At 36.8% G+C, this 15,780-nt stretch overlaps 1 protein-coding gene across 5 annotated transcripts in view; it reads left to right on the plus strand.

Moving 5' to 3' along the window:
• LOC123540479 (solute carrier organic anion transporter family member 4C1-like) overlaps positions 1–15,780 on the plus strand; it is a 54,272-nt gene that overhangs the window by 33,000 nt on the left and 5,492 nt on the right. For all 5 annotated transcript variants that reach the window (XM_053527146.1, XM_053527147.1, XM_053527145.1 and 2 more), the window contains 5 exons: positions 738–917; positions 4,101–4,190; positions 10,544–10,739; positions 11,255–11,405; positions 15,600–15,772. In XM_053527146.1, coding sequence (XP_053383121.1) covers positions 738–917; positions 4,101–4,190; positions 10,544–10,739; positions 11,255–11,405; positions 15,600–15,772 — 790 coding nt within the window. The remainder of the gene's footprint in view (positions 1–737; positions 918–4,100; positions 4,191–10,543; positions 10,740–11,254; positions 11,406–15,599; positions 15,773–15,780) is intronic.

Genomic DNA, 15,780 nt, shown 5'->3' on the forward strand with positions numbered 1-15,780 from the left:
AACCGTTAGAAAATTCGAAGTACTTCATTCAAAAGAATTAATTTTTTATACATTTTATTTGTTTAAAATGATACAATATGATGTTTCCTTTTTTTAATTCCTGCAATTTAAACCTCATTCTCAAACAGGTGATAAAACGGCTTTAGGAGAGTTTTTGATTAACACATAAAATTCAAACCTAATAGACACGCATATAGACTGGATAAGCAATAAAACTGTTAGGTAGGCATCAACAGCTACTAGAAAAGTTGCTTCGACAGATTTATTCTGTCGATCTTCTTCATGTATAAGGTAAAACATGTTTCTTAACGAATGTTGTTTCAATTTGTGCCATTCACTTTTGACGCGGTTGTTCCGTTATGAATACACATATGTGCGCATGCGTTTCTTTTTTATGAATTTTTACGCAAATAAGTGTGATTTATAGTGCTAGGTCCTCAATCATATATGTAAGACCTATTTTTCTGCAATTATTTAATGAGAAATTTTATAAACATTACACGTGCACGCAAGTGTACGCACGTGTTCGGTATAGACTGGCACTAAAACTGCTGTGCCTAAACATACTTACTTTCTAAAAATGATGCTTTCAGTGTGAAAACGATACCTTTCTCGTGTCTTCCATTATACAAGGGGCCAACGAATTTGTATTTGCAAACTTTTATCTCAAATAAATCTATTTTGTATTCAAATGCTTTTTCAAATAATTCGTACTTTATCATGCATTTCTTTTATAGCTGCAAAGCACGTGCGTGAAACACGTGTATCTGAGATGCACGGGGACGACGGGACAATGATTTCATCAGTGTCGTCTGAGGGGAGAAAACTCCGTGACCTAAAATTCTTACCAAAACAGATATTGCAACTTCTGAAAACGCCACCATTCTTGTTCATAACTTTAGCAGGTGCTACTGAAGGTCGGTTTAAGTGTACTTTTTACGTTATCAAATATCATATTAAGTCATAGTGCGGGCGTTTCTATACTTTAAGATATATATTTCATGTATGGGGTTGGTGTACGGGTGGGCATTTTAATCGTTTGAAGTGATTCACATACTCCGATTTTTATTTCTTTTTTAATTCTTTACACAAAGCTTCCATTTCATATGTACTCGACGCCTTTTTAGCCCACCATCATCAGATGGTGGGCTATTAAAATCACTCTGCGTCCGTGGTCCGTCCGTCCGTCATTCCGTCCGTCCGTCCGTCCGTCCGTCCGTTAACAATTTCTCGTTATCGCATCTCCTCAGAAACTACTGGGGGGATTTTGACCAAACTTTGTCAGAATGATGTATTGGTACCCTAGTTGTGTCCCCCTGAAAATCAGACTGGTTCAACAATTTATGAGTGAGTTATGGCCCTTTGTTTATTTCTATAATTTACATAGATTTATATAAGGAAAAACTTTGAAAACCTTCTTGTCCAAAACCACAGAGCCTAGGGCTTTGATATTTGGTATGAAGCATTATCTAGTGGTCCTCTACCAAGATGATTCAAATTATTTCTCTGGGGTCAAATATGGCCCCGCCCTGGGGGTCACATGGTTTATATAGACTTATATAAGGAAAAACTTTGAAAAAACCTCTTGTCCAAAACCACAGGGCCTAGGGCTTTGATATTTTGTATGTGACATCATCTAGTGGTCTTCAACTAAGATCGTTCAAATTATACCCCTAGGGTCAAATATGGCCCCACCCTGGGGGTCATATGGTTTACATAGACTTATATAGGGAAAAACTTTGAAAATCTTCTTGTCCAAACCACAAAGCCTAGGGCTTTGATACTTGTAATGTAGCATCATCTAGTGGTTCTCTACCAAGTTTTTTCAAATTATCCCCCTAGGGTCAAATATGGCTCTGCCCCGTGGGTCACATGGTTCATATAGACTTATATAGGGAAAAGCTTTTAAGATCTTTTGTCAATAACTACAACATTCAAATTTGGACCACATGTATATTTTTGAGTGGCAAGATGAACCTTGACATGAGTTGACCTTGATTTTGACCTAGTGACCTACTTTCACATTTCTGTAGCTACAACCTTCAAATTTGGACCACATGCATAGTTTTGTGCACTTGAAAAAACTTTGACCTTGATTTTGACCTAGTGACCTACTTTCAGATTTTTGAAGGTACAGGTATCAAATTTGGACCATATGCATAGTTCCGTGTTTCAAAATGAAATTTGACATTGATTTTGACCTAGTGACCTACTTTCACATTTTTGAAGGTACAGTCTTCAAATTTGGACCACATGCATAGTTTTGTGTTCCGAAATTAAATTTGACCTTGATTTTGACCCAGTGACCTACTTTCTCATTTCTCAAGCTACAGCCTTCAAATTTGGACCACATGCATGGTTTTATGTACCGAAACAAACTTTGACCTTTACATTGACCTAGTGACCTACTTTCACATTTTTGAAGGTACAAGCTTCAAATTTGGACCACATGCATAGTTCTGTATTCTGAAATAAAACTACATGGACCACATGCATAGTTTTGTGCACTTGAAAAAACTTTGACCTTGATTTTGACCTAGTGACCTACTTTCAGATTTTTGAAGGTACAGGTATCAAATTTGGACCATATGCATAGTTCCGTGTTTCAAAATGAAATTTGACATTGATTTTGACCTAGTGACCTACTTTCACATTTCTCAAGCTACAGCCTTCAAATTTGGACCACATGCATATTTTTGTGTACCGAATTGAACTTTGACCTTAAGATTGACCTAGTGACCTACTTTCACATTTCTGTAGCTACAGGCCTCAGATTTGGACCACTTGCATAGGATTGTGTACCGAAACAAACTTTGACCTTGACATTGACCTAGTGACCTACTTTCACATTTTTGAAGGTACAGGCTTCAGATTTGGACCACATGCATAGATTTGTGTTCTGAAGTGAAATTTGACCCTTGATTTTGACCTAGTGACCTACTTACACATTTCTCAAGCTAAGCCTTCAAATTCGGACCACTTGCATAGTTTTGTATACCGAATTAACCTTTGACCTTAAGATTGATCTAGTGACCTACTTTCACATTTCTCGAGCTACAGCTTTCGAATTTGGACCACATGCACAGTGTTGTGTACGGAAATGAAATTTGACCTTGAGCTAGTCAGTAAGTCTTGAAATTTGGAACACTCAAAAATGGCACTTGGTGGGCGCCAAGATCACTCTGTGATCTCTTGTCTAGTTCACATTTTTTTTTGTTGAAATGTAACCTTTGTTAGATATTGACATATCTTTGTGAAAATTGGACAAAGTATTCAAATGAAACACAACAACAGTAACAGCTGGGCGTGCCGTGTCAGTTATTATACGGTAACTCTAAAATAAAAAAAGTAATTCAGCTATCTGTGAAAAGTAGTGCCGACAATTTGCGGTGAACCATACACTTGCCGAGGGCTAAAAGACGTCATTATTGGGATCTAGGAAACTTTCGTGCAAGTGCGGATTAGTAGATTATCAGATTTTGTGTAGAGGTATTATGTTAGAGTTTTGCAAGGGGAAATTTCAGCGCCGCAATATTTTTTCCGCGAAAGAAAGATTATGTTTCTCGATGCAAGTCTCTTCTTTTTGCATATTCATTTTTACATGTAAACAGCTAAACTTTTATTATTGTGGCCGAGTAAAATTGAAAGTGGGATAGTTCGGACAGTGAGCCATATGTGCACAAAGTCTAGACTTAAACGCTATGTTGGTGTTATAAGTTACGTCACATACATGGGATGAAATTTACACATTGATTTGAATTTTTTAGGAATGATCCACCGCGTCCATTGCAACTAAATAGAGTTGAAAAAATATATGTGTAGAAAATGAATTTCATCGGTTTCATATAGCGTCGGGGAATTACTGATTATGTGACTTTAAAATTCTATGGTTGACTTTTCTGCAGCCGTTATGGTTAAATGAATTTACGGCCGATTGTTGACGTTGCTACGTTTTATTAGGGGAAAAAAAAATATTTAACATTGTGGCCAGTTTTCATTTAAATCGGAGATAAAAAAAAACATGAATAGAGTTAGAAATATTGTCAAGTATGATGTAGAAAACGGAACTGCTTTAAGTAATATTCCTTTCTCTATTTAAGGGATGATAACGTCTGGGTTTGCAACATTTATGCCAAAGTTTATACAGAACCAGTTTGGTGTAAGTGCTGGCTGGGCTGCCATGCTTACGGGTGAGTATTATTTCTTTTTTGAGAAATTAGTGAAATGTTTCAGAAAAGTTACTAAAATGTGATAACAGACTAACAAATCATAAAAATGCAACCTTGCCATTGGTCGGATTTAAAACGAGGCACAGTAACAACCAACCAGATGCTGAGATTTTGAGACTGGTTTATGTCATAGGACGCTGACATCAAAGCAAAATTCGTATGCCTTAAACAAACAAAGACACTTAAAATTATAAAATCTTTTAGGCGGTACGCTTTTACAAATGGCCAATCGTTGTAGTGTCTTTGCCCTATAAAATATGCACAAATATATAAATATTATACATAAATAATATATAAATATATATATACATTTGTATTTATACATAAATATCCGTGGCCGAGTGGTTAAGGTCGCTGACTTTAAATCACTTGCCCTTCACCGATGTGGGTTCGAGCCTCCCTCGGGGCGTTGAATTCTTCATGTGAGGAAGCCATCCAGCTGGCTTAAGGTGGTTCTACCCAGGTGCCCGCCCGTGATGAAATAATGCCTAGGGTCTTCCTCCACCATCAAAGTTGGAAATTTGCCGCAGGAGTGGAGTGGAGGGGAGAGTATTGTTTTATTACCAATCATGGGCCACATTACATGACATAATAATCACGTAGATAAAGTATTTGAAGGAAATAATAATACTAGTAACACAAATAAGGCATGATTCGTATTGGTGTGAAAACAACTATCTAAGGCTTAATAATTCTAACAGCGCCTACTACAAGGCTTCTCCCCCCACCCGCAAACAAAATACATGTAGTATACCCAATAGGCCTAACACCTATATACATGTATGCAAATACACCACAAAATAATATAAGCTTCAGATGAAACAGTCTGTTGTCACACTCAGGCACTATTCAAAGAATATTTGTCAGACTCCAAAGCATCAAGGGGCTATCTATAGTTTTGCAGACAGCTATCTATAGTTTTGCAGACAGCTATCTATAGTTTTGCAGACAGCTAACTATAGTTTTGCAGACAGCTGTCTATAGTTGAGCAGACAATTAATTTAAATAACATTAGATGTACAGATGAACTAAAATATTTCCTATGGAACTTAAGATAAATAAAATATCAAAACGTGTTTATAAGGCTTGTATAATATCTATGGTATTGCAGATGATGTTACATGTGGAAAAGATTGTGTAACAGTATAGTAAAACTCGAGACTTATCATCAATACTATAAACATAAAGCCTGATAGAGACATCAGACTGTTATGTAACTTATACACGAATATTGGATGTTCTAAAGATCTTGATTATGAGATATTATTTAAATTCCCATTGCAAAAGACCTTGCGCAGTTCGTTCCACAGAAGCCATCCAATAAACGACTCCTCAAAGTTTGCACTAGACCACAGCCAGGCAACGCATGACGATAGTAGGAGAAGCATGTCGAGTGAACCGCCATTTAAGGTAGTTCTGCACGTTTGGATCGAAATTATTTCTACAATGTAGAATTTGATTAAACACTGATTTTTCAAAACTTCAGAATATACCTAGAAAATTAAGCAAATAAAAAAGATAGGATCGTGTGCTTGATTTTTTGCTAGACTGATTTGAAAAATAGGGACCTCATGCAATATTTCATAATGAGAGTCTATGGGAAAATCATAACTTTCTTAACATTTTCGCGAATAGAAATTTTTCTACAATGTAGATTTTGATGAAACTTCTCACAGTTGTAAATAAAGACACGGCCTATAATTTAATGAAATAAAATATATAGGTCCGTGTGCTTATTTTTGAGATATTTGACCATGATTAAAGTAAACCGGACATTTCACGCTAATTTTAGGACGTTATTTTGAATTATTCAACATGTGATATGTTTTAATATCATATTTTGACTTTACAATATAGCAACAGTACCATTGTAATAAATTTACTCACAGGTTGCAATTAATTCATAAAATGATTTTCTGTTCCGTACGCCGAATCCAGTCTTTATTCTACGTTTTCCGGAAAAATGGCGTCACGCCATCACTTCCGGTTTATCAAACGTGCAGAACTACCTTGAAAGAAAAAGATGACCGTTCTCACGCCAGACCACTCCAAACATCCTGCATAGAAAATAGAAAAACGAACAGAGCAAAGCAATATCATTCAATAGTCTTTCTGATGTTATAAATCTTATACAAGAAGTTAGCTAGCAACAAAATAACATTAGCATTTTCTGAACTCATTAATCCTACACATTTTTGATTACAATCCATATCTTTAAAGTGTCTCGAGTACTTATTTATTGCCTCAAAAAATTCAAGTCTACGACAATCATAAGCAGGACAAAACAGAGAAATGAATTTCACCCTCCACACAACCATAATGACAAGTATTACAGATTCTCTGATCACATGGCAAGTTCTTATAACGATCTGTTTCAACATGATGTCTATGAGCACTAATTCTAAACTTAGTAAAGAAAACTCTTACATCCTTTTCATGTAAAATATTAAAGTATGCCTCTCTACAAAATTGCTGTTTAAACTTAGCATTAGTTCTTAATTTACCCATATTGTTATTATTACAAAATGACAATGACTCACTCCACTTTGATTTGTGCATACAAATCAACCTATTCTTGACAACAGACAGTAAATTATTATCATTCAAGTTTGTATGTGATATGTTCAACTGGTTAAAAACATGATAAACACTTGAACACAACTGGGTTTGTTACAGTCATCAGATTTTTACTCTCTATGAAAGTTTCTAACAACAATGAACTGACATTACCAACACTCAGTCGTTGGAAATATTTCACAGTATTACAAATGGCATCTACAGCCATATGACCTATGATTGTGTCGGTGCGACGTTTAACCCAACAAAAACAAAAAGAAAACAAATGCATTGTTTATTTCGAGTGGCTGAATATGGTACTTGTTTGAAGTGAAGCCTACTTATTATTTTTCAAACATTATGACAAAGTTCATGTTTGTTATGACCGATTTGATACTATATTTGATGAAAGTGTTACAAAATGTGTCATCAATTTCATGTCTGCTTAAACCTTGAGCTTTCAACATACTGATGCATATTTTTCTTTCAACTACTTCAACTGCGTTCCTGTAAAATGTTAGGAATTGTGTTTTAAAGATGTACACTTCCATATCGCCATTACAGAATCAAAACATTTAATATAATACATCAACAATCTTGAAATATTATTATTTAAGTTTGTATTTCTGTTTACGTTAGATAGATATTAGATAGATATTATTCTGCTTAACTAGTACAGTAAACAACATTGCTGCATGTATTGTGTGTTTCAGAAAGAAAAAATGACTACATGTCTAGAACACACATAATCATGTGTATTTTATTAGTCCCCTACTGGTGGAACACCGGAAGGGACTGTATAGGAATGTCTCCGTCCGTCCGTCCGCCTGTCCGTCTGCATATCTGGATCCTGCAATTACTCAAAACGTACTGAAGCTAGGTTCACACTTGGTATGTTAATAGAGTATGCATGTACATGACTTATGCTTGTAGGTCAAAGGTCAAGGTCACTATTGAAGGTCAAATAAAAATTGTTTCCGCTCCATAACTTTTATATGCATCGATGGATTATCATAGTGCTACGCAAAAATGTTCCCCATGATGAGACAATGTGTCATCAATTGACCCATGCTTGTCGGTCAATTGTAAAGGTCACTGTTGAAAGTTTTCCACCTGTAGGAAGCTTCTGTATCGCCACTGCAATACTCAGTCACTTGTTTTTCTTGTTTCAAAAGAAAAGACGCACAAAATTACCCTTTAAACCAAACAGTGTTTTATGGTCTTCATATGTACATGATAACTACTTAAAACTGAAAGAAATAGTCATTAAACAAACAAGTTTACATGCAGGTTTAGCAAATAGGTCTGCTTGATTGTTGAATAGAGTATATTAGCCTTGATAAATAGATTGTTATTGTATATTTTTTCTGTGCCTGCAGTTTTATTAGCCCACCATCATCAGATGGTGGGCTATTAAAATCACTCTGCGTCCGTGGTCCGTCCGTCCGTCATTCCGTCCGTCCGTCCGTCCGTCCGTCCGTCCGTCCGTTAACAATTTCTCGTTATCGCATCTCCTCAGAAACTACTGGGGGGATTTTGACCAAACTTTGCCAGAATGATGTATTGGTACCCTAGTTGTGTCCCCCTGAAAATCAGACTGGTTCAACAATTTATGAGTGAGTTATGGCCCTTTGTTTATTTTTATAATTTATATAGATTTATATAGGGAAAAACTTTGAAAACCTTCTTGTCCAAAACCACAGAGCCTAGGGCTTTGATATTTGGTATGAAGCATCATCTAGTGGTCCTCTACCAAGATGATTCAAATTATTTCTCTGGGGTCAAATATGGCTCCGCCCTGGGGGTCACATGGTTTATATAGACTTATATAGGGAAAAACTTTGAATGACCTCTTGTCCAAAACCACAGGGCCTAGGGCTTTGATATTTTGTATGTTACATCATCTAGTGGTCTTCAACTAAGATTGTTCAAATTATACCCCTAGGGTCAAATATGGCCCCGCCCTGGGGGTCATATGGTTTACATAGACTTTTATAGGGAAAAACTTTGAAAATCTTCTTGTCCAAACCGCAAAGCCTAGGGCTTTGATACTTGTAATGTAGCATCATCTAGTGGTTCTCTACCAAGTTTGTTCAAATTATCCTCCTAGGGTTAAATATGGCCCCGCCCCGGGGGTCACATGGTTCATATAGACTTATATAGGGAAAAGCTTTTAAAATGTTCTTGTCAGTAACTACAACATTCAAACTTGGACCACATGTATGGTTTTGAGTGGCAAGATGAACCTTGACATGAGTTGACCTTGATTTTGACCTAGTGACCTACTTTCACATTTCTGTAGCTACAGCCTTCAAATTTGGACCACATGCATAATTTTGTGCACTGGAAAAAACTTTGACCTTATTTTGACCTAGTGACCTACTTTCACATTTTGAAGGTACAGGCATCAAATTTGGACCATATGCATAGTTTTGTGTTTCAAAATGAAATTTGACATTGATTTTGACCTAGTGACCTACTTTCACATTTCTCAAGCTACAGCCTTCAAATTTGGACTACATGCATAGTTTTGTGTACTGAAAAAAACTTTGACCTTGACATTGACCTAGTGACCTACTTTCACATTTTTGAAGGTACAGGCTTCAAATTTGGACCACTTGTATAGTTTTGTATTCTGAAATAAAATTTGACCTTGATTTTGACCTAGTGACCTACTTTTACATTTCTCAAGCTACAGCCTTCAAATTTGGACCACTTGCATAGTTTTGTGTACTGAAATGACCTTTGACCTTTACATTGACCTAGTGACCTACTTCCACATTTTTAAGGTACAGGCTTCAAATTTGGACCACATGCACAGTTTTGTATTCCGAAATAAAATTTGACCTTGATTATGACCTAGTGACCTACTTTTACATTTCTCAAGCTACAGCCTTCAAATTTGGACCACATGCATAGTTTTGTGTACTGAAACAAACTTTGACCTTTACATTGACCTAGTGACCTACTTTTACATTTTTGAAGGTACAGGCTTCAAATTTTGACCACATGCAGAGTTTTGTATTCCGAAGTAAAATTTGACCTGGATTTTGACCTAGTGACCTACTTTTACATTTCTCAAACTACAGCCTTCAAATTTGGACCACTTGCATAGTTTTATGTACCGAAATGAACTTTGACCTTAAGATTGACCTAGTGACCTACTTTCACATTTCTGTAGCTACAGGCTTCAAATTTAGGACCACATGCATAGTTTTGTATACCGAAACAAATTTTGACCTTGACATTGACCTAGTGACCTACTTTCACATTTTTGAAGGTACAGGCTTCAAATTTGGACCACATGCATAGATTTGTGTTGTGTATGGAAATGAAATTTGACCTTGAGCTAGTCAATAAGTCTTGAAATTTGGAACACTCAAAAATGGCACATTGGTGGGTGCCAAGATCACTCTGTGATCTCTTGTTCTTTTTGTGGAGAGGGGAGCAAGGGGCACTTAGATTTGCCTTTATATGTATGTATGTCCGTCCATCCAGATGTCCATTCGTCCGTCCAAATGTGTGTCTTGCGTATCTCAGAACGTATTTTCCCTGGAATCATCAAACGTCATAAGGCTGCTATTTTGCATTATTAAAGCAACATTGGTAATGTTTATTCTCTTTAATATGTTTTATTGCTGTAGTTTTGACGAACAATGTCACTTTTTGCTTGTCATTGGCCCCTATCTGCACTACAGTGGCGGTCATTTTGTTGTTGTTATCGTTTTAGTTGTTTATACTGACATTTCTTTTTGCAGGGTTCATGGCTGTACCTGGAGCTGCCGGGGGACAATTCTTCGGCGGGTATTTATGCAAATGCCTCAAACTAAAGGTGAAAGGATGTATTCGTGTTGCAATCATATGCTCTAGTTGTGCAGTGTTGGTATCGTCTGTCTTGTGGATCAGGTGTAACCCCGGCAACGTTGCCGGAGTATCACGAGAATATTTAAACAGGTGAAATAATATTTCCATATACTGATTAGCATGCTGATATTTTCATGTTAATTTCGGTTGGTCTGTTCCTTGTCTGTAGTTGGTTTCCGGTTTGTCGCCAGCCTTTTTGATTTACGGTTTGTTATTGACTTCCGGTCTATATTCATGGTATAGTTTGAAACAATCATAACTCATATTTCTCCGTAGCCGAGTGGTTAAGGTCGTTGACTTCGAATTACTTGCCCCTCGCCGATTGGTGTTGGAGCCTCATCCGGGACTTTGAGTTCTTCATTAGAGGGAACCATCCAGCTGGCTGAAGGAGGTCGGTGGTTCTACCAAGGTGCACGCCCTTCACAGTATGAAATAATGCACGGGCGGGCACCTAGGGTCTTCCTCCACCATCGAAAGCTGGGAAATCGCCATATGACGTGTAATTGTGTCGGTGAGATGTTAAACAAAAAAAACTAAATTAATCTTTTCCCGAGCTCTACATGAATTAAACATTATGCTGAAAACAACATTCACTTACGTTGCAGTACAAACACGGTGCTACCCGAGTTAATACACACGTGCAATAAAGATTGTCGATGTCATACGGAATTGTACGAGCCGGTGTGTGATTCTAACGGTGTGCAGTATTTCTCACCATGCCATGCCGGATGTTCCATAGAATCATCAAATTCTGAGGTTTGTTTTAGACTTATTTATAAAGTATATAAGGTTACTAAGTATTTTGATTTTTAACAAGGTTGTTTGATAGAAACTATAACCTCGAGCTGTGTCTGTTTTTCATTAAAGATAGTTATCTGGAGATAAGAAGAAGAAGTCTGGGAGTTAGAATTTTTTTGTCAATTATTTTGATTTGGATAGCATTTAACAGACTGCCAACTGGCGAATGAAAGTACCTTCTAAATTTCTCAAACGCAGACATAAATCTGGCGCTGCGCCTGTTTAAACAAATAATTAAAACTTGTTATTCAACTGATGTTAAATGTGCGAATTCAACTGTAAACCTCATCAACAACATTATTCATTTAGCAGTATCAGCTTTACATGCCTCCTTCCTTACGAACAGTGAAAATGCATGTTTAACGTGGTTTACACAACATATGTTAACAGTTTTATACAATTTACATTTTTACCTGTGAACACAAACTTTTTTGAGAAAGTTGTATAAAGATGAACTCACTTCTATCAGAGGATATCAAATTAGCAAATTTTCTTAGAATTTGCAGTGATATTTTTGGCAGATATAGACTAATATTTACGTTTTTCAGTGAATTGTCGACATATTGGAGTAAAATATATCTGGTATTTTCACAGTGAAAGATATCAAATAGATTTTTCAGTGGTAAGAAACTATGAAATGGGTAAATTTTGTCAAATGAAGAAATAAAAAGAAAATTTGTTTTGGTTTACATTTAAAATCAAAATATCTTTCACTCGTGAATACCATATCTTACATTTTCACTCGTGGCTATGTTCACTCGTGAAAGATGTTTAGCCGCACCAAGAGAAAACCAACATAGTGCGTTTGCGACCAGCATGGATCCAGACCAGCCTGCGCATGCGCGCAGTCTGGTCAGGATCCATGCTGTTCGCTATATTGCAATTAGAGAAACTGTTAGCGAACAGCATGGATCCTAAACAGACTGCATGGATGCGCAGGCTGGTCTAGATCCATGCCGGTCGCAAATGCGCTATGTTGGTTTTCTCATGGTGCGGCACACAATATTACACTGATACAAACAAAGTGTCCTCTATATATTTGAAACAAGTAAATACATATTTGATATTCAGATTCAACAACATTTAAGTGGCAATGCAATAAGAAAAGACATATTAAAACAAGAAAATAAATTTATTATGTAAACATAAATCTACTTTGTCAAGATATGAATCTAACGTATATGAATTTTAAAAGCTGGCAAAGTATCTAGGTTTTGCCATTGTTAGTGACATTGCCAAGCAATTTCTGTAGAAACTGGCCCCGTATAATTTGTTTGTTAAATTGAAGGACATAACATTCAGTCCAGTGTTATCATTCTCTCCTAGCCGTTTGAAAAAGCTCAAAAATAAATGTGCGGTAGATACGACATACGAAATTTTATAAGATAATGTTGTAACAACTCTTGCTCGACATAAAAATACATTCATTTCAGTTTAACATTTACTTAAGATACCTCATTTTGTTATTACATTTCATTTCTGTCAAAATTGCAGGCAATTTTCAGATTGAAAATTTATATAACCATAAATTTCTCTGTTACAGTTTAGCTAGTTACAGGAAATATTGATTTCTTAATATAATTTTCAGGAAGAAAAGTTGTTGGTCTACGGATCGCGGGTTCGATCCCCGGGCGGGGCGTATGTTCTCCGTGACGATTTAATAAAAGACATTGTGTCTGAAATCATTCGTCCTCCACCTCTTGTTAATTCATGTGAGGAAGTTGGCAGTTACTTGCGGAGAACAGGTTTGTACTGGTACAGAATCCAGGAACACTGATTCACATTGGTTAGGTTAATTGCCCGCCGTTGCATGACTGAAAAACGGCGTTAAACGGCGTTAAAACCCCCCCAAAAAAAAAAAACAAAAAAACTGCATGTTCTGACCTAGTTTAATCACATTACTGGCGAGCTTAACCGGGAGGCAATGAATCTGTTAAATTCGTATATTGATATACATGCATCGGGACTTCTTTGTTGGCTGTTGAAGAAGAGAAACTTGTACGAAGCAGAACTGTTTGAAATGCGCAGGTGCTTTCATGTGTTGCAGTTTTTTGTCTGTAGCTCAAAGAAATGTTCGTTGATGTAAACAACTGCTAAATTTAGCAGACATAATATTCATGGACTGTGTGTTACAGATGGAAACATGAAATGGTTCGAAAAATTTCCTTAGATTTAATGCAGTTCATCAAGTTCAGTTTTTAGCTCACCTGTCACAAAGTGACAAGGTGAGCTTTTGTGATCGCGCGGTGTCCGTCGTCCGTCGTCCGTTCGTGCGTGCGTCCGTGCGTCCGTAAACTTTTGCTTGTGACCACTCTAGAGGTCACATTTTTCATGGGATCTTTATGAAAATTGGTCAGAATGTTCATCTTGATGATATCTAGGTCAAGTTCGAAACTGGGTCACATGCCTTAAAAAACTAGGTCAGTAGGTCTAAAAAAAGAAAAACCTTGTGACCTCTCTAGAGGCCATATATTTCATAAGATCTTCATGAAAATTGGTCAGGATGTTTAACTTGATGACATCTAGGTCAAGTTCGAAACTGGGTCATGTGCCATCAAAAACTAGGTCAGTAGGTCTAAATATAGAAAAACCTTGTGACCTCTCTAGAGACCATATATTTCATAAGATCTTCATGAAAATTGGTCAGAACGTTCATCTTGATGATATCTAGGTCAAGTTCGAAACTGGGTCACGTGCCGTCAAAACTAGGTCAGTAGGTCAAATAATAGAAAAACCTTGTGACCTCTCTAAAGGCCACATTTTTCTTGGGATCTGTATGAAAGTTGGTCTGAATATTTATCTTGATGATATCTAGGTCAAGTTCGAAACTGGGTCATGTGCGGTCAAAAACTAGGTCAGTAGGTCTAAAAATAGAAAAACCTTGTGACCTCTCTAGAGGCCATATATTTCATGAGATCTTCATGAAAATTGGTCAGAATGTTCACCTTGATGATATCTAGGTCAAGTTAGAAAGTGGGTCACATACCATCAAAAACTAGGTCAGTAGGTCAAATAATAGAAAAACCTTGTGACCTCTCTAGAGGCCATATTTTTCATGGGATCTGTATGAAAATTGGTCTGAATGTTCATCTTGATGATATCTAGGTCAGTTTCGAAAGTGGGTCACGTGCCCTCAAAAACTAGGTCAGTAGGTCAAATAATAGAAAAACCTTGTGACCTCTCTAAAGGCCATATTTTTCATGGGATCTGTATGAAAGTTGGTCTGAATGTTCATCTTGATGATATCTAGGTCAAGTTCGAAACAGGGTCATGTGCGGTCAAAAACTAGGTCAGTAGGTCTAAAAATAGAAAAGCCTTGTGACCTCTCTAGAGGCCATACTTGTGAATGGATCTCCATAAAAATTGGCCAGAATGTTCACCTTGATGATATCCAGGTCAAGTTTGAAACTGGGTCACATGCCTTAAAAAAACTAGGTCAGTAGGTCAAATAATAAAAAAACCTTGTGACCTCTCTAGAGGCCATACTTTTCGTGGGATCTGTATGAAAGTTGGTCTGAATGTTCATCTTGATGATATCTAGGTCAAGTTTGAAACTGGGTCAACTGCGGTCAAAAACTAGGTCGGTAGGTCTAAAATTATTAAAATCTTTTGACCTCTTTAGAGGCCATATTTTTCAATGGATCTTCATGAAAATTGATCTGAATGTTCACCTTGATGATATCTAGGTCAGTTTCGAAACTGGGTCACATGCGGTCAAAAACTAGGCCAGTAGGTTTCAAAATAGGAAAACCTTGTGACCTCTCTAGAGGCCGTATTTTTCATGAGATCTTCTTGAAAATTAGTTAGAATGTTCACCTTGATGATATCTAGGTAAAATTCAAAACAGGGTCACGTACCTTCGAGAACTAGGTCAATAGGTCAAATAATAGAAAAACCTTGTGACCTCTCTAGAGACCATACTTTTCAATGCATCTTCTTGAAAATTGGTCAGAATTTTTATCTTGATAATATCTAGGTCAAGTTCAAAACTGAGTCACATGAGCTCAAAAACTAGGTCACTATGTCAAATAATAGAAAAAACGACGTCATACTCAAAACTGGGTCATGTGGGAAGAGGTGAGCGATTCAGGACCATCATGGTCCTCTTGTTTTCTTTTTATTCAGATTGTAGTTTCATTCGTTTCTTTTCAGTCATACAGCTCATGTTCATGTACTGCGCCTACGCCAGAGACCAACGTATCCATGGTAACCGTTGGAAAATGCGAGGATGATTGTAAGATGTTATATGTGTTCATGCCAATGATATTTGTATCAATATTTCTGCTCTTTGTACCTTCACCACCAGCCGTGGCTGCCACTCTTAGGTAAATAT

The sequence above is a fragment of the Mercenaria mercenaria genome, chromosome 16, assembly GCF_021730395.1.
Source record: "Mercenaria mercenaria strain notata chromosome 16, MADL_Memer_1, whole genome shotgun sequence".
Classification (NCBI taxonomy): Eukaryota; Metazoa; Mollusca; class Bivalvia; order Venerida; family Veneridae; genus Mercenaria; species Mercenaria mercenaria.